The 22382-nt window shown below is 46.1% G+C and overlaps 1 protein-coding gene across 4 annotated transcripts in view; it reads left to right on the plus strand.

Moving 5' to 3' along the window:
• Positions 1-22382, plus strand: part of atg5 (ATG5 autophagy related 5 homolog (S. cerevisiae)) — a 31817-nt gene that overhangs the window by 4352 nt on the left and 5083 nt on the right. For all 4 annotated transcript variants that reach the window (XM_035434870.1, XM_035434887.1, XM_035434877.1 and 1 more), the window contains exons 6-7: positions 1927-2021; positions 13858-13975. In XM_035434870.1, coding sequence (XP_035290761.1) covers positions 1927-2021; positions 13858-13975 — 213 coding nt within the window. The remainder of the gene's footprint in view (positions 1-1926; positions 2022-13857; positions 13976-22382) is intronic.

Below are 22382 nucleotides of genomic sequence, written 5' to 3' on the forward strand. Positions count from 1 at the left end.
GGACGCCGCACCTGCAGCGGCGAAACGGGCCCGTCACGAGCGAAAGTGCGCTCGCTCGCAGAGACGGCATGTCGGTTTCGCCGCATGCTTCGATCTGCCATTCTGCCGGCTTCTCCCTCCCCCCCCTGAACTTTGCAACCTCTTTCCACCAAAGCCCCTCCTGGGACTCTTTGGTTAATGAGCATCTGGTAAAGTCAATCTAAGAGGCTTAACTCTGGGAAGGGCCCACGCCCTGTGCTCGGTTAGACCCAAGACTGGCAGTGCCATGTAGAGGTGAATGTGCTGTCTGGTACAGTGCTATGGAGTAGTGAGTCTAAAGATGGATGGCTTAAAGTGGCCCTGTCTTAGGGCGACATAGCTCAGGAGGTAAGAGCGGTTGTCTGGCAGTCGGAGGGTTGCCGGTTCGATCTCCCGCCCTGGGCGTGTTGAAGTGTCCCTGTGCAAGACACCTAACCCCTAATTGCTCCCAACGAGCTGATTGGTACCTTGCATGGCAGCCTTTCACTGTTGGTGTGTGAATGGCATCAGTTGTAAAGCGCTTTGGATAAAAGCGCTATCTAAATGCAGTCCATTTACCATCTTACCTGGATTACAGAGTGCAGTTCTGACTGTCAACAGCAGGAGGTGGTACGCTGTCATATTGGACAGCTGCACTGGAAACAGCCACGTGCAAGAAGCGATTAAGCTTTGTTACTGTCACACTTACTGGGAATGCTGACTTTATACCTTGCTGTGAAGTCTGAAACAACTGTAAGGGTAGACACACTGTGATTGGGGTTAGGTCTGTGAGGGTGCCTTGTATTTGTTACAATGTTAGGATTTTGGCACAGTTTTAATGGGGCAGTTCACCCAAAAATGAAACAAAAAAAAAAAAATATATATCCGCTTATGTCCTTTTGCTGAAATTAGACAAGTTTTCTAGATATCCACTGCACCTCACCCTAATACAATGGACCTTGCCGGGGCCAATGTTTGTCCTTTGTGTCTAGGTGAGCTGTAGCACATATCTAGATTTTGACAAGCTTTCTAGAAAGCGCTCCAGGTAAGTGGAAATATAGCTTTATTTTATTTTTTGGGTGGACTGCCCCTTTAAGTGTGTGAAGATTTATGAAATGGGTCTAGCTGTGAAAGTGTGTGATGTAGAGTTTTGAGGGAATCCTCTGCACCTCTAGATTTAGCCCTCGCCACATTTCACCCAGAAAGCACTGTCACTCTGTGGTTCTCTTTGATCAATCTCACATTCACTCACCCCCAAAACTCGGGCTGTTTTTGCTCTCACTTTGAAGTTTTATGAGTAACTTCCTGTTTTCACTGTCACTCAGCATCAGGCTCTCCAATCTGTTGCGCATTGACTCAGGTCCCAGACTGTCCTGTCTCATTGTTTCACCCCCTGCCTCTGCTTGGGCTTTCTGTGCTCACCGCTGGGCTTCCTGTACTCATCACTGGGCTTTCTGTGCTCACTGCTGGACTTCCTGTACTCATCACTGGACTTCCTGTGCTCACTGCTGGACTTCCTGTGTGCGCTCCTGACTCTACTAATTAGCAGCTCAAGAATATCTCTAGCTGTTGAATAAAGTGTGTTTTGTTGGGGTTGGAATGAAAACCTACAGGATGGTGATCTCCAGGATTTAATTTGTTTTCTTGCTGGAGTGGTGTTGAGTTTGAATGTTTGAGTCTTGATGCAGCGCTTGCAGGCGTCTCATGTAGATAGAGATCTCAGCTGTGTGAGCTTAGAAAGTGCATGGTCTGTATGGTACAGGCTCCTTGTGTTCATGCAGTGGTTATAATGCATAGTTTCCTTGACCTGTTATAAGCCCCTTGAAAAGAGAGACACACTTAATATTGTTTCATTGCTCTGTTTTGTGATACCAGAGATGAACTACGAAATATGTCACATTCCTTCATTGTTGTGTTTTGTTACTGCAGATAAGTTTGACCAGTTTTGGGCCATGAACAGAAAGCTGATGGAATATCCCACAGAGGAAGGCGGATTCCGGTACATCCCATTCAGGATATACCAGGTATTACGTCACGTGTGATGTCACATCTTTGTTCTGTGAGTCTGGGGTGATGGATTGGGTTTGAATCCCTTACTGGATTGTTCTGTTCTTTTCTTGAAGCACGGAGCACTGCTGTGCTTCTTATTAGTTGCTGATGTAACCCAGCTGCCTGTTAAAGCTATATAATGCAGTATTCTTAAGTACATTTTTTAATATTGAACAAAATAAGTATTTTGTTCCAGGCCCTCACCTGATCCAGAAGTTGAACAGTTCTATGGTCTTATTCTTACATGCTTATGTTTTAGTAATTCTAGCAGTAGACTAATTGATAACATAGACAAGCACATTAATGGAACTTTGTGTTAATTAGTTTATTTTGTGTGAAAAGGCTGTTGATTTGGTCCACTTATAAACAGGGTATCTCTGGACCCTTGCCCTGGTAACTTCTGTGTAGTCTGAGTGTGAAGTTGAGTTTGAATTTTGAATTTGAGATTCTTCTCACAGCAACGGAACAAGGGCGTGTGTGTGTGTGTGTGTGTGTGTGTGTGTGTGTGTGTGTGTGTGCTTGTGCTTGTGAGAGAGAGAAAGAGTACCTCTCTCTGGCCTCTGTACTTACTCAGACTGAGCAGTTTTGTAGAGAGTCGCCCTGGCAGTAGGGGAGTGGCTCTCTTTAAATGATTTTTTGATGAGTGAAACTGCTGTGAGAACACGCTTCATTTGCTTTTTTATACATTTGCCTGTGATGCTGCCTCTCTTCACTCTTTCCTCCTTAACTGTGAACACAGCTGCAGTGGTGTGCTGATAAGGGGAGCAGAAGATGCTCTGCTTTTCATTTATTTCACATGGAGGCAGGACTCTGACTGAAGGACTTTTTAAAAACCATTTTTTCTTTGTTAGTAGCTGTGACAAGTCAGCTGTCTCTTAATGCCTTTATCTTTGTATGAGGTGTGTTTTAGTTTGTGGGAATTTGTTTGGAGACCGTGGGTATTTGTGCATGTGTGCTTTTGCCACTGAATAGAATAATGTTTTGCAACATTTAGTGCTCCACGTATCCAGTAGATGGCGCTCTAATAAAAAATATAATCACTATTTCACAACCTGTGTGGGGACCTTGAGGTTTGTGCGCAGTGCAAGTTTCCTGACAGCGGTGGGTCTGAAACCGCAGGGTCTGTCACTGCCAGGTTGTGGCCCCAGGGGACCCATGAGCACAGCTGCCGTTCAGAGAGGTAGAGAAGTCCCCCCCCCCTGCAAGAGACCGGCCCGCGGGCAACAACCGCAGATTTGGTGCCAGCGTTTTTTAAGAAATACTGTCTCTGCAGGAAGACAGTCATCGCCTTCCCACCTCATTTCCAGTAAGGGGACGTCACGTCTCCCCCTGCCTGCTCCTCCCAGCTCTACGGCCTTCCGCCGTCCCCACAGCCCCCGCCCTTTTTTAACTGCCCCCTCGGAAGCCCGGGATTTCTCCGCGGGCGTTAAAACGCTGCTCGGGCCTGCGGGCTGTCGGGGTGAGGGGCGGAGAGCTGTGAGCTGCTCCACCGCCCCGCCCTCAGGTAGATGAAGAGCGTTTCTGAGCCCACTCTTCCTCCTCCGCCCGTCTGCTCCGCTTGGGCCACTGCCAGTCTGCATTAGGCCTCTTTAAAAGGGCATATCAGCCGTGCTGATTTACATTTGACGTTGATGGGTGTAGTCTCTATTTCAGGCACCTCCCTTTGACGGGAGCAGCCAACTGGCCAGGCCTCTTACTTTATCCTTTTGCGTAACACGTTACAGGTTCTGTTGTTCTTTTCAGCCTAATATTGAGGTTCTCACAGAGCTCTCTTGCCTGTTTTTTTAATGTGAGCCTTTTGTAATTACTCATGCTTGGACCTTCGAAAGTGGAACCCGTGTCCCCTGATGTTTGCCATGCAAAACAAAAAGGAAGAGTTTTTCTTGATTTAATTTAGAATGCCTACTGTCACCCAGATGAACTCACAGAACCTCAAAGCCCTGCATACAGGTGTCACTTCTGCAGACGTACTTGTCGGGTGTAAAAATAGCTGGTATCGCCTATGCCATGGTGGCCATGCCACAAAATACTTTTCACATCTCTGAAAACTGCTTCGCTTGCACGCGCAAGCCTCCCGTGGTATATTGTCCATTGGTGCTTGTAATAAACATAATGGGCTATTAAAGTTGCAAAAGGAGGATTGGTGGTGTGTAGGCTGTGCTGTCCACACCCACTAACATTCACCATTATATATATACTTTTTTGTCTTCCTCCACTTCCTATAGTCTGAAGTTTAGGCAGAGAACCGTGATTGCCTTTACTCTCCCGAATCGGCAGTGGGGTTCGCGCATAATGTATGCGGCTGCGGTTTCAAAACCATTGGCCGTTCCAAATTGGGGCGGGCATTGCAATGGGTGGCAATTTTTTAATTAAAAAAAGGTACAAAATAGTGCACAATACTTCACAGTGCCGTGGATATAGCCAGTCAAATGTGGTCTTGCGTTCTGTGTCATGTCCGACGATTTAATTTCACACCATACAGAATATTGCTGCATTGAGAATAAGCGTCTTTGCTAGAAGCACTCTATGCTTGTTTATTTGTCTGTTTAATGAGCTCTGTCAGAGACTACATTATAAAACAGAAGCTATTTATTTATTTAAATTGTAAGGGATGCTGTGACTCAGTCTGTGGGGAAAATTTCTCCTGATTTTGGTGTGGGTGAAGGATTGGGAAATTGTGCTGCTGTCGGTGAGTGGGCGAGGAGTTGGGCGCGTCTTTCCCATAACAGAGTGGGGAAGACACGCCCTAAAGCATGAGGCAAATTGGGGAATTTGATATATATCTCATATATTTCTGGATTGCATTCTTTGTTTTGTAAAACACTCGTGAATATGCATGTACTGTATAGGCCTACTAACCTGTTTATGTCTTACGCTTCACTGTAATTTTCCCTGACTATTATGACTGTACGGTCAGTCACCTGTATGCGGTTCTTTATTTGGCAATCTCTTTTGTTCTGAAAGCCAAATAAAATAAAGTTGATACCCCCGGGCTTTTCTGCTTTAATACAGCGTGTAATCGATGTGTGGGCAATGGGGTGACTCAAGAGAAATTTCCCCAAGATGATCAAATTGGGGTCCGGACATCACCCTCCTGGAAAATGTTACCCCGCGCTATGTTTCTGGCTGCTGGTGGGGCTCGTCTGTTATGCATTGAGCCGCTGTGATATTGCCGGCTTTATTGTTTCCTGAAACACCATAACAACTGCCGATAACCAGACAGTCTCGCGAAGAGGATCAGAGATTACGTCACCTGCCGCTAATAATGCAGGATTATCGTTCTTAGATTTCCATGAATAAAAAGGCGTGAACAAAGTGTGGTAATCAACATGCGTATTTGTTATGTTTTAAGATTGGTGTGGAAAAGATTAGTCTACAATTAAACTTAAAAAATTATCGTTTTAGAGGCCAGGGCGTTTGTGAAATCACGATTTGTTAAACACTTTGCGTTTTTAATCAGTACAGCATTTTGTGGACGGATGAAAACAAAGGCGGAATTGCATCACCATTCGGATCAATATTTTTTACTCCTCAATTAAACTTAAGTATAGCTTTAATACACCCGCGCGCGCATATACACGCTCATGGTTTATGCAAATTCTGAATTATAGAAATGTCAACTGAGGAAATGGTCATTATGCGGTTTTTTGTGTCAGTGTAAATGTCTTGAAACAAAAGCATATGACGATTGTAAGCTGGTAGGCTATAACTATATTTCTTCCCGTAAATATGGTCTTTCTTGGGTTTAGACTGCTTACTGTTTGTTAACTTTAAGGAGAAAGTGTTTGAAGAACTTAACTAAGTGCCTTAAATACATCATTCAAGTATGATCATCGGCATGAAAAGCACCCACTGACATGACACACTTTGTTTTATAGTCGAAGGGAAGGCGGCGCAGCCCCAGAAATGACCAGAAAGGTTTATTTAAACCGCAGACGCACCACGCGGGACGGGATTCAGTCTAGACACAACTGCATATATATTCCAGAGTGGGGGGGAGGGGGAACGAGTAAATACCAAATAGCCCTTCCCGTAGTCCGGATGTGTAAATCATCACCGATAATAACCGTCTCCTAACCAGGAATCCCTATTTTGTAAATTATTCCGTCTTCACTGTAAATAACACAACATTTTTTCGATACAGACAGAATTAATGATAACATTTACGCAAATGATAGACCCTTCTCCAACACCAGACTTCCGTCGGGGCCTCTCTGTACGACAGCACTGAGGTCTTTAATAAAGAGGGGATGTTGGGCAAAGCTTCTGAGAGCGCGGAGTTTTAATTTGTAGCATCGGACAGGGGTGTATGGCCTAGCATACGAAGTCAACTGTGCCTTGTGTGAGGAATTATGATAAGGGTCGCAGGGCAGTTTTGTTACGCTTTACTTGTGTGTAAAGTGACCTAGTAACTTCACACTCATAGAAAACTATTTTTGCCACCATTGTCCGGCGAAAACGACGTTACAAGATTCAAAAAAAAAAAGTGAAAATCGAAGTGCATTATCATCGCCAGTTACATTGTTGCATTGTTTCAGACGGATTCTTAACGAAAAGGCATGTCGTATGCTATGTGACTAAATAGTTACTCACCAGAAGCGAGTACAGGATAGAGATCTCACCATTCCTGGGAACAAAGTTTCACTGGCATACGATCCTTATAAGAATGCCGCATTAGCCGCCTTCTCTCTCAGAATCTGGGACACTTCAAGAATATGACCACAAGAACTTAATTTAGAAAAAAATATAAGCAATACATAATGATAGTCATCATACATGTAAATAATATATTCATTCAAATAAACAATACCTTGTGTGTTTGATAAAAGAAAACATTTTTGCAGTTGTAACATCTCACTGATGTATTTGAGTGTGTGATCATGAGAACTATTTTAACTTCATCAGATAGACTCAGGAAATCCTATTGTCCAGTAATAGACTCAAAGTGGAATGTCCCAGCACTTGGAGGCTCTGTGCTTAGCCCACTAAATACTGTATTAGATCAGACTCATCATGTATTGTAACTGCTGTGCGTAGTCTGAAAGAAGTGCTATGGACTAGAAATACACACCTCTTTGATTATCTTCAAATTTTTATTTTAAATAGTCACTTTCAAGTATTATTTTCCCCTTGTGCATGAATTGTCATGCATGCTTATCAGAAAACATAGTAAAGATATTGTTGGACTTCTGTGGGTAGTTATATCAGGTCCCCATGCCTTCCTTGAAAATCCTTGAAATATCTCATATATAGATAATTACATCTGAGGACTTGAGACAACGCATTTAGATTTTATTTATTCCTTCAATTTGAATTTTTTTGAGTGATTTGCGATAATCTATAAAAAGCTTTTTTTTAGCATTTTAAATTAATTGTGCCCTTAGAAACTGATTAGAGACCGGAGTTTACACTTAATAAAAAGATTTGATGTTTAGATTGGAGTTGAAAGACCTTGTTCTGGGTCATCATTCATTTTTGTGGATATTGACAGTTTTTCCTATTTCTTTGGAGGAACAGGACCTTGACAGACTGTTTAAGGTACTTCAGTTTGTGGTGTCGGTCAATATGGGGAACTTGCATATTAATAAATGGCCTCTCATCTGAAAAAATAAGCTTAATGTCCTTTTCCCTGGCTGAATCCATGGCTTTGATAAAGGGGGGATGGCAGGGGGGGTTCCTGGGCTCTCTGGAGCCGGTTCCCCTGCCCTGCGCTGCACTGCCCCCCCCCCGAGCGTCGCGGCCGCTGAAAAGAAAGTGTTGGCCGTCGCTGCATATCGTGCAGCCCCGCGGGGATTAATGGCCCTCTTTGTATGGCGCGCGGCTCAATAATTAATGGCGGTATTTAAAAATGCATCAACGCCGCTGTCACTGAATGCACTCTCTCTCTCCCCCGCTCGGTCTCTCCGGCCGATGCTCGCGCGGCCCGCCGCTTCCTGCGGGCGGGTGAGTCAGTCTTTCTGGTAACCGTATCGGGCCGGGGCCACGCCTTCGGGCCACCTTCCCTTCCCCCGGCTCCGGGGCGGTGTCGCTTACCGGCCGCGACACCCGAGCCCGCGTGTGGCAGGTTTCCTTTTCGCCGGCCCATGATTAGTTCCTATTGTGTGTCAGGGGGTGGCGTTTGTCACCATCGGGCTCTGCCCCCTCCCCTGCCCAGTCTTTTCACTCTGACACCCCCGTCAGTGTCCCAGGCACGATTCTTCACAATGGGCCCCTGGCCCGTCTCCAGTGCGTGACAGCTCGCTGCATGCACTCAAATCAAGTGCCAGCGCCATTAATATTTTACCGCCCGTGTATTCAATTGGTTCTTTTTTTGTGTGTCAGCACAGTGACTGATGTAAAGGCTCGTGGTTCGAGCTCATCAATCAATCGCTTTTTCCTTGTCCCTCTGTCTCTGTTGTGTGTAACCATGTGCAAACAGGGTGTCACACAGTCCTTAACTGCTGATCATTTTCAGAGGTAGTGAAAATGCTGAAAGCACTCATTTGAGCCAATGTGGGGAGAAAGGCAGTCAGCCTTTGCAGTGACTGCCGGTGTGTTCTCTTAATATGCACAGACTTGAATTCTACTCTTGGCAAATTTGCTCACGTTGTGCATCCAGAAAAACCCACTGTCAGTTTCTAGTATTTAAGGGAAGTGTTACAAAATAGTGCTATGATTTAAAAAAAACTGTTGCTGTGACATCAATATTGCATGTGTTGTAAAGGTTATGGCTTGTATCTGGAAAGAAGGGCAGAGGCTGTTTGTGCCTCTCTCAGTTTGGCATATCAACATGTACGTGCATTCCAAAAGAGTTTGTTCAGCAGGCTTTGTTGTGTTAGTTAATTGGGCCTGCTGTTTGTTGTTAACAGATGTTATTATTACAGCGATTCGGGGGCCAAGCAGCATAAGAGCGTTGGCACTATTTTTTATTGTTCAGATTTTGATTTATTCCATTTTTTGCCAGCAGTTACAAAGTGCACATCAGAGTCAGAAGGCAAACTTGGCAGGACCATAGAGGGATTTAACATTAACTCGGGCACGCAGCCCGAGTAATAATCATGCTGTAATAGTGTTTTTTATGATAATTAAAGCTTGTATAAACTATATGGTATACTTTAGGCATACTTATCTACTCATGCTAAATGCACCTTCGCCTTCTTCTAATGACTCTCATCTTTAAAGGGTAAGCACCAAATATAATAAAAAATGAAATACGCCAGTCAAATGGCAGATGTTGTCCTATTTTATGATTCACGATGTAAAAAAGAAAACATAATTTTATTGAAATAAAGGCAAGAAATAAGACCCTGCCTTCCTTTTTCAACACACTTTTGGATGATTCCCTACATCATATTTTGTGATGTGGTAGGATGAGGAAGTGAGCCATTGTCAAATTCTATAGCTGTCTCTTTTTTTCCATTAAAGAATTAGCCTACACTTGATGCACAAAAGAAAGTTATTGCGACACCACGAATGGAAAGCAAGTTAAATTGACACATGATGCTAGACTAATTTGCTTGCTCATGGTGAATTGCAGTGGATCCTAAGGTAGGAGCTAAGCGAGCTAGTGGTGTGTCCATCTGCAGCCATTTATGGAGCTAACGCTGTTAGCATGCCACCGGTATTGTTTCATATCTTTGTATGGATGCACACAATTAGTATCAGTCTATTGGTATGAATTTGGGCAAGATTCTCATGTGTAAAATAAAATCAGTGATAAGTGATGACCATATTGCTGTGAAAGCTGGCACACTTGTAAGCAAGTTCCAAATTCCATGGTAGTGTATGTAAAGAAACCGGGCTGCTTTTGGGGAGCCAGTGAAACTAGCCTGTCGTGGCTTGTTGCTTGTGGAACTTGAATTAAACCACATGGCCTAATGACATGTGACTTGCACTAATTTGTTCTTCTGAACATCCTCTTTAAAATGGTTTAACCTTGAGTTTTCTGAAAACAATATATTGTTGCAAGCCAATGGAATTTCGGATATTTGTATTGCTGGAGAATTGGTTTCAAAGTGCAGATTACCTCTGAAAAACTGACAAATATTGGTTAGTGTATTGGGGCAGGAGTGTAGTATAATGGCTAAGGAGGTCTTGTAACCTAAAGGTTGCAGGTTCGATTCCCTGATAGGACACTGCCGTTGTACCCTTGAGCAAGGTACTTAACCTGTATTGCTCCAGTATATATCCAGCTGTATAATTGGATACAGTGTAAGTTGCTCTGGATAAGAGCGTCTGCTAAATGCCTGTAATGTAATGTAATGTATAGATGGCTGCGTGAGAATTCCACATACCCACAATGGCATTGATTCAACCACATGGTGGCGCTGTAACAGCTGTTGTGTTTACTTATAGCAATAATTTCATTAAACATAAAAGTACAAGATGTGCTACACATATGTAACTGGCGTTTATGAGGTCTGTTTAATCCTGAACACTGGTTGCTGTTGTTAAATGCACAGCTCAGTGCGCTAGCTGTAAAGCCTCCACCCTTCAGTCCTGTGGTCTCAAACAGTCATTCAAGACTGTTTTTAAGTTGAACTCCTTGGGTTGTTGAGGGAATTCTTTTTTTCAAGTATCAAGAATAAATTCAGAATTTCCGATCTTTATCGAAGTATTTTGTTATCTTTTTTCATTAGAAGTACATTACAGTATAAAGAATTTCTGGAAACCCTTGTTTCTTGTTTATCATTTGACTTCTGGTTGGAATTACATTTCCAGTGAACTGGCTGGGGTACTCTCTCAAATGTGATTGGCTCTCACATATGTAATGGAGCTGGTGGGTTTACCAGTGAAACGGAAGTGATGTCATTAAAGTAGTTAGCTTTGTGGCCAGCAGTATTGTGTTCTAATCAGAGATTCCAGTCATCTTGGGTGAAGAGCACATTCTGAAAATAGCTGCTAAGCATTGCTGACAAATGATTTTTATCCCCGAGGACATGGAAAAGCTGGATAGCACAAACCAAGACATTACTTTCACTTTAAAATAGAAAACTTTGAGTCTGCATAGGTCCGGCTCACAGGGTTGGATTTTTCTATTTCTGTGGTAGAAAGTGGTTAATGTAAGTACATATATATGAAGTCTTTGATTGGACAACCACGTTTGACTAGGCTCTCCAATCAAAGGCCCAGTTACCTACCTTGTTAAATTAATTATTTAAGACATTTATTGGTTTAGTTTTATTTCTTGTCATTAAGTTTTCAATAATTTTATGTTGGGTTAGGATCATTCCTTGGCTGCTTGCAGTAAAAGAAAGTAGGCCCTAATTACCCTGCATAGTTTTATAGAATGTTATGCGGCTTGTGTATTACACACATAAAGCTTTTATTACTGCAATATAAACTGAGGTTTCCCTTCAAACATTTTTTTGGGCTTGAACGTAGTGAAGGACAGAATAGAGAGAAAATCACTTTTCACTTCAGATTCAGCTTGAAACTGAGAACTGCAGTTAAATGAGGTGGTCTTCAGCTGTTTAGGTTGTCAAATATTTAAGTTAATGAAATATACAACTACATATACACACATAACTATTTATTTTTGTGGGTATGTCAGTGCTCACATAATCAGTGTTAGCCTGGATTTCAGCAGCCACCAACCCCTCATAGCCCGCATTCTCACCCCTAGCCCTCCAGCCACAACCTTTAGCCATTTGGCCATACCCCCAGCTTTTTTGCTCCACCCCCCCCCCCCCGCTCCCAAACCCATCTCCTGTGTCCTAAGCCCCACCCACAACCCCTGAGCCCTGACTCACTGAGAGGAATTGGGGGTGGGGGTGGGGTTTTGGCACACGGACAGGCAGCCCCATAAACCTCCAGACGCAAACCCCCCCCCAACCCCTTCCCGAAAGCCCATTGCCTCCCATCACGGGGAGACAGACGCCCCTCTAACACGTGCGGGGGGTACGGCAGTAATTGGAGTGAGTAACTGCGGGCGCAGGGTCCACGTGCCCGCAGGACCCCCAGCACGGCCCTGCGCGGTCCAGACGAGCCGCCGCCGCCGCCGCGTCTGTGTCACACACACTCACTGCTCAGCATCGTAATGCATTACAGCCCTGCGGCGCTGCGCTGCACGGGCTTATTTTATTACCAAAAGGGCCGCTTCTGTCCCTTTCCCCTCAGAGACAACAGGGCGTTCCAGTTCACTTCGCCCGATATCGAGCTTCATTGGCACGACAAATTCCATTACGGTTACCTGGTACACAAATAAAAACTATCAAAAGAACAACAATCATTTATGTTGGTTTATATTAGCTGTGTACTGTGTCAGAAATGTTAGTAATTTGCTATTTAAATACTTACAATTTTCAGCATTATTAAAAAGGCACAGTGGTATGATTCAGAGTTGTAGTGATGGTATACCTTTATGCTATCATAACTTAGATGACTTAGATGTTGGCCATAATGACTTTGTACTTGCTGGAGTTCATGATTCCATAGATATGGCGTTTCTTCAACATAAGCAACGCGCCCTTCATCCTGCACCAAGCCGAACGCTGATGCACTTGGCCAGAAAGTTCTTTTTTTGGGTCAAGTGACCGTAACACCCAGTTGCAGTCAAAGTAATCCAGTGCCATTTAACAAGCTCCCGACATTTATTTTTGTTGATTACCCTCAATAGAGGGTTGTCTGGCAGGCCTTTGAAAAAACCTGTTGGTATGGAAGTGCTGTCTTATGGTAGATTTGGAGACTTTGTGTCTAGAGATGCAATCATGTTTTGTAGCTCTCTAAACTGTCTGCCTCACTGGGGGGGTTGGAGGTGGGGAGGGGGGGGGGGGCTTCCACAGGCATCCTCTCCCAGGCAGGATGACTACCGTTCCAGTTGTTTTTAATTATTGACTTTATAGTACAGAGTGGTATATTTTTTCCCTTTGTTTGTAAGCATCTCCTCTGAAGGTCAACAGCCTTTTGTCTTGTTTCTTCTTATAGCTGCAATGCCCCATGCTGATGGTGCCAGATGAATTTTAGGTCTGTCACCTCGTTTTTATACCCTAGTGGAGCCATGGGAGGCCACAATACAGTTCCCTAAGATATTAAACTTAAAAAATAGCTTATTTTATTTCTTGATTTTATTAAGAAAAATCATTTGGGGTGCGAATAATTGTGGCACATCTATTTGTGTTGAAAAATCATTTTCAGTGAGCTGTTGCATAGGTATGAAAGAATATCATTTTCCAATTACAATTTATCGTATTACAGATGAGCATACATGATGGCTCATCATCTGCATCATTTATTTTACTGTCTTTGCTGATCTGTATCGAGGGGTTGAGTGATCTTGGAGGGCGCTCTGTTTAGCATCCCTGGCTGTGACTGCATGTGTTGGAATGAGGCACAGATAAAGAAGCTGGGTAATAAAATGGGCCGGTGTGCGTTCCTCTTTCCGCTCATTCATTCATGCCATTCTGGAGTAAGTCAGCTGATTTCTTAGTCACATCATTTTCTGCTGCAAATCTATGGAATTTATTTGATCAGAAATCAGGGAGCATGTGATAGCTGTAGCTGTTAGTCAACTGAGCTGATGTGTCCCAACACGGATTCAAACTCGTGACCTCATTGTTCAGTCCTCTAACCCTGTGATATAACCCTTGTTTCTCTTTCTCTTTCTGGTTCACAGTCCAAGTCAGCCTCCCTGGCATTATTATGATATTTATTATGATAAAAGGATTACATTGCCATTGCATGTTTTTAATATTCCCTCTCTCCTTCACTGGCTCACAGTCTCTCTTCAGCTGTATATCGCTCACCCTTCTTTCTCTCTTCTGTTTGTATCTCTCTTTCTTCCTGTCTCACTGTGACATCAGACCTCACCTCTCTCTGTCTGTCTCTCTGCAGACGATGAGCGACAGGCCGTTCATCCAGAAGCTGTTCCGCCCGCTGTCGCCCGATGGGCATGCCCACACCCTAGGAGACCTACTGAAGGAGATGTTCCCGGCTGCCATACCCCAGGACGGTATGCACCACCCATGCCCCCGCCAACCCACAAACTCTTACATCCTGAACACATAGCTTCCCCTTCTAACCCATGAACTCATCAATGCAAAATCATGCCTAAGGGCTTTCCTTGGCCCATTGACCACACAGACCCCTCCAGTGTGAGCTGGAGAGCCTTTCATTTGACCCTGCCTCTCCTTCCACCCAGCACACCACCTATGGACTGTGTGAACTGCACTGTTTCTACTAATCCTGGCATTGACTCTCCCCTTAGCCACATGGACTGCACCTATCCTATCATTGACTCTGCCAAATTTCCTCATTTGCTTCGCCCCTTGTAACCTTCCCTTGACCCAACCACTGCTGTGGTTCACCTTTGTACCGCAGTCTATAAGGCAGATGCAGATCTTTTGGTCTAGCAGAACGAAGCCCATGAGCTGAGACCTTATACCCGTTCATAAGGACATGAGCATGAACAGGAGAATGTTTGGTGGTGAGAACAGACTGTAGACGTGATGCAGGAAAGGGGCTGTCCAGGTTACGAGGCTCTGGATTCCATTTTGGAACAGGATGAACTTGCACAAGTGCAGCTATGTTGGGCCAGTGTGTATTTATGGCTGAGGACTATTTGAACTAGGGCCTTTTGGATGGGGAGGTTAACCTATGTTAGCGGTAGGAAGGGGCAGACTACCAGATGCAACGGTCAAGGATACTTGAAATAATCAGCAGTGAAGGCAAAACAAATAAAGAACATGTAAATGTGAGTTCTTCTGTTGCAGTTTTTTTTGCTCTCGGAGTCATCAGCCTTTAGATTGAATGACAGTACAGTCCCCAGGACTTCATTGTGCTTAAAATAGAATTATATTTCCCCTCCTGGTAGAGGTTATCTATGCCCTTGATGTTTTCAGCAGTAGTGGGGAGTGTAGAGAGGAATTTGTGTGATTCACGGTTAGATGTGCAGATAATTGTGTTGTGGTGGCGGTGGGGGTGGGGGTGGGGCGGGGAGGAAGGGCGCATCGTCTCTGTGAAAGAGGGCGAGCTGCAGCCTAAACAGGGCCCATGTGGGTCCCCCGGAGAGGAAGCAGATAAGCAGACAAAGGCGGAGGGAGACAGGGGGCCCGCAGGCGCTGGGTGTGCACAAGCCCGGGCCCTGCCCCCGGTCCTCTGTTCCGCCAGACCGGCGGGATGAAAGTGAGAGTCTGGAGCTTTGTTCTCCTCCTCCTCTTCCTCGCCAGTGAAACCTCTGCCCCGTGGGAGAGATGAAAGACTTCTTCGGCTTAGAGGAGTTTTCGGTTTTATGCCGAAAGTGTGGGAGTTTGTTAGTGCCCCGCCCCTTCGTGTGTGTACATCTGCACATGCGCACGGTCTTGTGCACGTGTGTGTGTGCATGTGTGTGACTGCAGGTGTGCTTGTGTTTGTGTGTGTGCAGTTTTTTGTCCCTCTGTGGGTGACTGAGGCGTGGTCGTCTTTGACAGGTGCCGTCTACTCCTCCTGCTCCACTAACTCCTGGTTTTAGTGCGGATGTGTTCGGCAGAAGCCTGTCCAAATATGTGGGTCTTCCCCAGCTCCCAAATTGTTGTTTACCCATTACCAAAAAAATTACTTCTTACACATAGGCCTAATTCATACTGGCAGTACAGAGGCGTTTTGTTTAGAGTTCTCTATTGTGTCTTTTAAGGTGGCAAAAGAAGGTCATATGTTATCTCCCAGCCATAGTAGCTCCAAATAATTATTAGTAATAATTCTCAACCGTGGCAACAGTTGTATGCAACCTTAAGAATAATGTTCATAATTACTGTCAAATTATTATAATTCTTGTGTCAAAAAAGAAGATGTAGTGTGAACTTAGAACCTGGGAGTTACCCTCAGGGATGCAGTTCTTCCAGTGGCTCCTCACCACGAACATCTTATTCCATTTAGCCTGCGACGTCAGAGCCGCCCCTCGGAGCCCTGAATCCCCCGTGCGTCGGGGTAGAGTTGATTCATCTGAAATACGCAGCGCCTTGTCAGCGCGTGTTATAAATGCACTTTTGCTTTTATAGAACAAATTTTGTTTTCTGTGAATCGGCTTTTGGTGAAAAAAAAAAAATAGGGTTCCCCCGTTGGCGTTTGTGTGTGGTTGTTCGAATTCGATTTTTGTTTTTCTTCTGACTTTTTATAAAAAGGCACACTGCGGCGTTATTTCTAATAAATGAAGGGTGCAGAAATCCCCCCGCCCTGAGTGAACTCATGGAATAGGCTGCGTGTGAAACACCCCCCTCCCACACACCACTGGCCCGGTTGGTGCAGCCCACGCAGCGAGTCGCAGAGCTCGGAGGGGCCGGCCCACGCACTGCAGCATCCCTCAGTATGGCTGTGGTTCCTGGGACAGCCTGCTGGCCTCAGTCGTCCAGAGCTGAGCGGTGTGTGGGACTGAAACCGAGCTAAGCACCGCTTTAGCTGCGGAAGTTTGCTGCCCTTTGATTTGCTCTTTTTAAAAAGATGTACGCATTCATTGTTTTCTAATCCCCAAGGCCAGATGTGTTACTTTTACTCTGATTCAGTTGTGCTCTTATGTAATTTCTCCCACGTTCTGATTTACAAATGCCAGTGCTGTACGATTACAGATCAGAGTTCCTCTCTCTCTCTCTCTCTCTCTCCCTCTCCCCCCCCCCCTCCCTCCCTCTGTCTTGGCTGCTGTCTACATGTTTTTATTTCCTGTCAGTGGAGGAACATGGTGTTGCGGTCCTCTAAGTACTACTTATCTCGGCTCCAACTCAGAAGCCCTCATGTTTGGCCAGTTCTGTAGTGTATTACCAAACCACTGTGCGTGCGTGCGTTCGTGCGTGTCCGCGTGCGTGCATGCGTGTGTGTGCACGCCTCTGTGTGCGTATCCACCGGGTGGTGCTTCCTTTGTTTCATTTTTACAGTATGTATTTTGTTCTGCTTTGTCGTCCCTGCGCTTAATTATTTCTGCACGACGGTTTGCTGACTCAGCTAACGTGCTCGTCATGCTAATCGGCTGTTGAACGCCGGGAGATTAAAGGATTCGCAGGTCCGCCGGTGAGTGTGCCTGGGTGTGTGCGCCCACGTGCGTTCGCATGTCAGCGTGCGTGCGTGCCTGCGAGTGAAAGTGCTCGCGTCCCCGTGCGTGTCTGCGTGTGTTGTGACAGCGCGCGGCGGCTCGGCTGGGCATGTCGCACGGCGTGTCGGTGCGTCTGAGGCTCGCAGGCTCTGTGATTCACATGGAAAAACAGCCCTTGCTCCGGGACAGATGGACCGCCACAGTTCCTGTATACAGAAAGCTTCCTGTTTTTCCTGGTGATTGTTCCCTTTCGTTTCTTTCTCACACGACTGACTTGTCAGAGTCAAACGCCCTTGTTTTGAAACACGGAAACTGTCTGTCTCACTAGCTAAGAAAAAAAACAAAAAAAATCCAAATTTTTCCATCAGACAGAAGAGATTGAGGTGAATTAATCACAGTCTTGGTTACCTGCGTCTCCGCCCAGACTAAATCTTACAAGAGCAACACGATGGCCGCACCTGGGCTTTAGTAACAGCAAGCTAAGACAGCATATTACAGTCTGGTCCTCTATAGGCCAAGAGGGCATTACAGCCTGGTCCTCTGTAGACCAAGACATCATTACAGTCTGGTCCTCTGTAGGCCAAGAGAGCATTACAGTCTGGTCCTCTGTAGACCAAGAGGGCATTACAGTCTGGTCCTCTGTAGACCAAGACAGCATTACAGTCTGGTCCTCTGTAGACCAAGAGGGCATTACAGTCTGGTCCTCTGTGGACCAAGAGGGCATTACAGTCTGGCCCTCTATAGGCCAAGAGGGCATTACAGTCTGGTCCTCTGTGGACCAAGAGGGCATTACAGTCTGGTCCTCTATAGGCCAAGAGGGCATTACAGTCTGGTCCTCTGTAGACCAAGAGGGCATTACAGTCTGGTCCTCTGTAGACCAAGAGGGCATTACAGTCTGGTCCTTTAGAGGCCAAGAGGGCATTACAGTCTGGTCCTCTAGAGGCCAAGACAGCATTACAGTCTGGTCCTCTGTAGACCAAGAGGGGATTACAGTTTTGTCCTCTAGAGGCCAAGAGGGCATTACAGTCTTGTCCTCTAGAGGTCAAGAGGGCATTACAGTCTGGTCCTCTGTAGACCAGTTCGCCCTCGGAGCCTAGTCAGTCATGTGCCAAGATAGCATTATAGCTTGGCCAACAGTTAACCATGTTAGCCCTAGAGTTTTGTCACTAATGACCCAAGACAACATTAGAGTCTGGCCAACAGTTAGCCAAGTTAGCCTAAGAGTCTAGTCAGTAATGAGGCAAGACAACATTAGAGTCTGGCCAACAGTTTGCAAAGACAGCCAGCCTGAGAGACTGGTCTGTAATTGGCATAGACAGCCTTAAAGCCTGTCCAACAGTAGGGCGAAACGTTAAGTTCAGAAATGCAGTACTTCAAGTATCGTAGAAAAAGCGCTCTCTGTAAATGCAGAGCAGGAGCACCCAGCTCATGGTGATGGACTGTATGGAATGTTGTGTTGCTGTGGGTAAGGCCAGCTAATTCTCTTGTGGTTCACCAGAATTGGCGGCTTAAGAGAGCTGTTGACAATCAGGAGTCTCCCCTCCCCACGTGATCGCGACCGAACGTCCCCTCCCCCTCATACCCCCTCGCTGCTGGGCAACCGCCGCGTATCGCCGCCGGCTCGTGTCTAGCGTCAGAGCCGCAGCCACAGGTGGGTGTGGCCCGGTGTCTGTCTCACCTGGGTGTGCTGACAGAGAAACATGCAGCCGCTCTCAGCTCTGCTGTGTGCTTCTGCCCGTCCATTTTGACAGAGAAGACCCACTTTTTGGGAAGGACGTTGGCTAAAATTAGGTTTAAATTTTCTATTTATTTTTATTTTTTTCAGTCGATACATTTTTAATGTAGAGAAATGTGAGCGTTCTATAATTCTAGCATGTTATGTTGTGAATTTTATTTGAATTTATTTTCACTTTCATTGGATTGAAATGTCCTTTAATAAGGGAAAATTGGAACCATTCTGTATAACTGATGTAGTAGAAGTGGTCACTGTGCTGTTGTGTGATTTTGGGGGGGGGGGGGGGTTGTCAGTATGCAGCATTTTGATTGGTGCTAGATGAGATAAATCCACCACACTGGATTATTGGCAGAATGGGGAATGCAGACATCTCATTGTATTGTTTGTCAGATTTCTTTAAAGCTGTTAATTAGGTCAGTTTGTTATGAAAACTTGAGAATGCAGAGCATAGTCTGCACTGTGAAATTGCATATTTCTGGAAAGAAAATGTGCAGACGTCATCTTCTGAATTTGATTAGTTGGGTTGAAGTTGTCATGACTGTGTGGGCGCACTATACTGTTATGAAGGCTACGATTTTTGCTTTTTTTTTTTTTTTGACTAGTTTTGGAATGTACCTAATATCACGGCCAGCAAATTCTGTACTACGTGGCACATTCGATTTTTGGCAGCGTGCCAGTTCTTTAGCAGTCTAAATCACAGTTAGAGCGTAAATTGGGGTATGTGCATGGGGGATGGTGTCTGAGCCATTTTTCCCCTGGCATTGGGGGCTGGATCACCTGTGTGCCCCCTGACCTCTGACCCCCAGTAATGGGCAGGGTCTGCGCTGTGAACACGGCCAGTGGCATGACAAACAGCCCCGCGCCGCGTACAGCTCGGCCTGGAAAAGAGCGCTAATGGACCCCTGAGTAAGGAAAAAAAAGTCTGCTTTGGGCCGGAGAGGTGGGGATTTGGAGGGATGAAAAATGTCCCGGATTCAGGATTACCATGGCGATGAGCTGGAGCAAGGGGCAGGAAGTGGTGGTGGAGGGGGTGGGGGTGGGGGGGGAGCGGCGTGTGACGGGTAGGCGTCGGGCCTCCGAGCGCGCTCAGATTAACCTTTCGCGCTCGCTGCTTCCATTAGAGCGCCTCTCAGCCGCACGTAAACACGGGCCTCCTTCAGTGCAGTCAGCGTGCTTCATCATCCTCTCCCTCTCAGACGTTTCCAGGGGTCAGCGTCGATCCTCAGGCAGCCGAAAGGTCAGATATCCGGCAGTCTTTTTTAGCCCCTTCGCTGCTGACTTACGCTCGTACTTGTCCGGGGACGTTTTCCGTTGGGCAGTTGTACTTGTGTTGATTCAGGTATTGTGTTCATGCTCTGATATGTCGCGATGGCCAGGGTTATTGTAATAATGGAGGATTGTGTTGTTTTTGTAGCGGGTGAATTCCCCCACCTCTCATTGTGAGAGTGACGGTGGGGACGCCCCCAGCTCTGCAGCTGCTGGTGGAGGAGGACGGAGCGAAGGGTTCGAGGAATCGGGAGTGTCACTCCGCCCCCCATGGTCATTTACAGCACAGCGAAACTGCCTCATGGCCTGTGTGTGTGTGTGTGTGTGTGTGTGTGTGTACCTGTGTGTGCAGCCCACACAGCGGGTGTCAGTAAGTGATTTTATGTGCGCATGCTTTTGTGATGTGTCTTTGTGAGAATCGGTTTGTGTATGTGGATGTGTGTACTCTGTCTATATGGGTGTGAATCTTTTGTCCATGTGCTTGTGTGTGTGTGTGTGTGTTTGTGTGTGTGTGGGTGTCTGTGTACATGTGTGTTTTTGTGTTTGTGTGTGTGTGTGTGTGTTGTGCATGTGTGCTTCTGTGTGTGTGTGCATTTGTGTGTATGTGCGTTTCTGTGTGTGTGTGTTTGTGTGTGCATTTGTGTGTGTGTGTGTTTTTCTGTGTGTGTGTGTGTGTGTGTGTGTTTGTGTGTGTCTATGTGTGTGCTTCAGTCATCTTTTTGGGTCATAAGCAGTTTTTCTCAGTTCGGTTTCTGCTGTGATTTACTGTAACAGACTCCCGTAGTTGCATCATTGTGTTTCTGAGATTGACGGTGAATCTCCTGTGACTTAGCACGACGGGCGGAATGAGCTGTCCTCTTCATCGGGCCTTGCGTTAGCATGCCCTTTATTCAGCGTTAGCGGTACAGCCTAGCATTTATCATCTCAGATGCCGCCCACTGACTACAGTAGCTTATCAGAGATCCTTCAGATGGCAAGAGTCTTCAAGATGCCCTGGTTGCTTGAATTTTTTTCTGTAAAATTTTTTTCATTATTTTTTTTACACACGGGCGTGGGTCATGTCAACGGCTGCCTGGAGCAACGGTTCTCCTGGTATTACGTGTGAGGTTATAGGCGGTCAACTGCCGGCCGCCATCGTGTGCTCGCTCTTCGCCCGCCTCGGTGAGCTCCACCCACCCTGGCGAGTCCTGTTATGAGTGGGCAAGGAGAATTCTGGGCCTCTCGGGCTTGTTTTAGAGGGCGGAGTCAGAGTTTGGTTTCGCCCAATCCCCTCTGCCCTCTTCGTGACTCTTCTCGGCAGCCTTACGGTTAATGTCCCTTCTGTCTTCTGATTGATGGGCGCTGCCATCTGCACCGAGAGTTTTCACATCTGTCTTTATCCTTTCCCTTCCTTCACGGTTCTCTCTCTCCTTATCCTACCGCCTTCCTTTATTTCTTTCGCTTCCTCTTCCTCTCCTTGCTTTTCTTTCCTTCTCTCTCCCTCTTCTCTCCTCCCTTTCTCTCTTGGTCTCCCTTTCCCATTCCCTCCATCCCTGGTTCCTCCTCTCCTCCCTGCCTCCCTCTCTCTCTCTCTGGAGATTAATGTGCGGGTCTCTGTGGACTGGTGTTCACCCTGTGCCTGGCCACCCTTCCGCTGTGTGATGGATGCAGCTGCCGGGCTGTGGTCTCTGGTGTCCATGGATTCAATTAAGTTGTTTTTGAGGCGATCAGCAGTGAAAGAGGTTAGCGTGCTCGTCAGAGCTTCAGAGAAAGCATTGTCCAGACCCCCCCTCACCCCCACCCCTCACCCGGCCCGCAAGACTGTGTGTCTGCCGCTAAACCAGCTTTTAATTGAACCTCTCTCTCTCTCTCTCTCTCTCTCTCTCTCTCTCTCTCTCTCTCTCTCTCTCTCACTGGACTGCAGTGTGCACTGTGCTTAGGTGTAAAGTGTGTCATTGTGCCACTGTGCCTGGGTGTAAACTCTGCTTGTGTGTAAACTGTTAGGACCTCAGGAGAGGGCCAGGGCTTGCCCAGCTGTGCCTGTATTGAAGCTGTGTCCATTTGTGAACTGTGAACAAGTGTAAGGAACTGGTGTGTGAACACTGGGACCCCCCAGTGTATGGGCATTGTGTGGTACTGTTACACACACCAACGCTGGGGAGGATGAGCATTGTGAAGCACTGTGGAAAAACATCGAGCCTTTTTGGGCATATAGTGTCGTAACTCTTGGCTGTGTTGAGTGAGTACTGCAGTACTATGAAGAACACTTGCGTGTGTTTAGTACTGCAGTACTGTGAAGAACACTTGGGTGTGTTGGATGAGTGTAGTACACTAGGTCTGACTAGGTAAGCATGGTGGGGTAGAGAAATGTGCTGAGTGGGT

Source organism: Anguilla anguilla, chromosome 1 (genome assembly GCF_013347855.1).
Source record: "Anguilla anguilla isolate fAngAng1 chromosome 1, fAngAng1.pri, whole genome shotgun sequence".
Taxonomy (NCBI): Eukaryota; Metazoa; Chordata; class Actinopteri; order Anguilliformes; family Anguillidae; genus Anguilla; species Anguilla anguilla.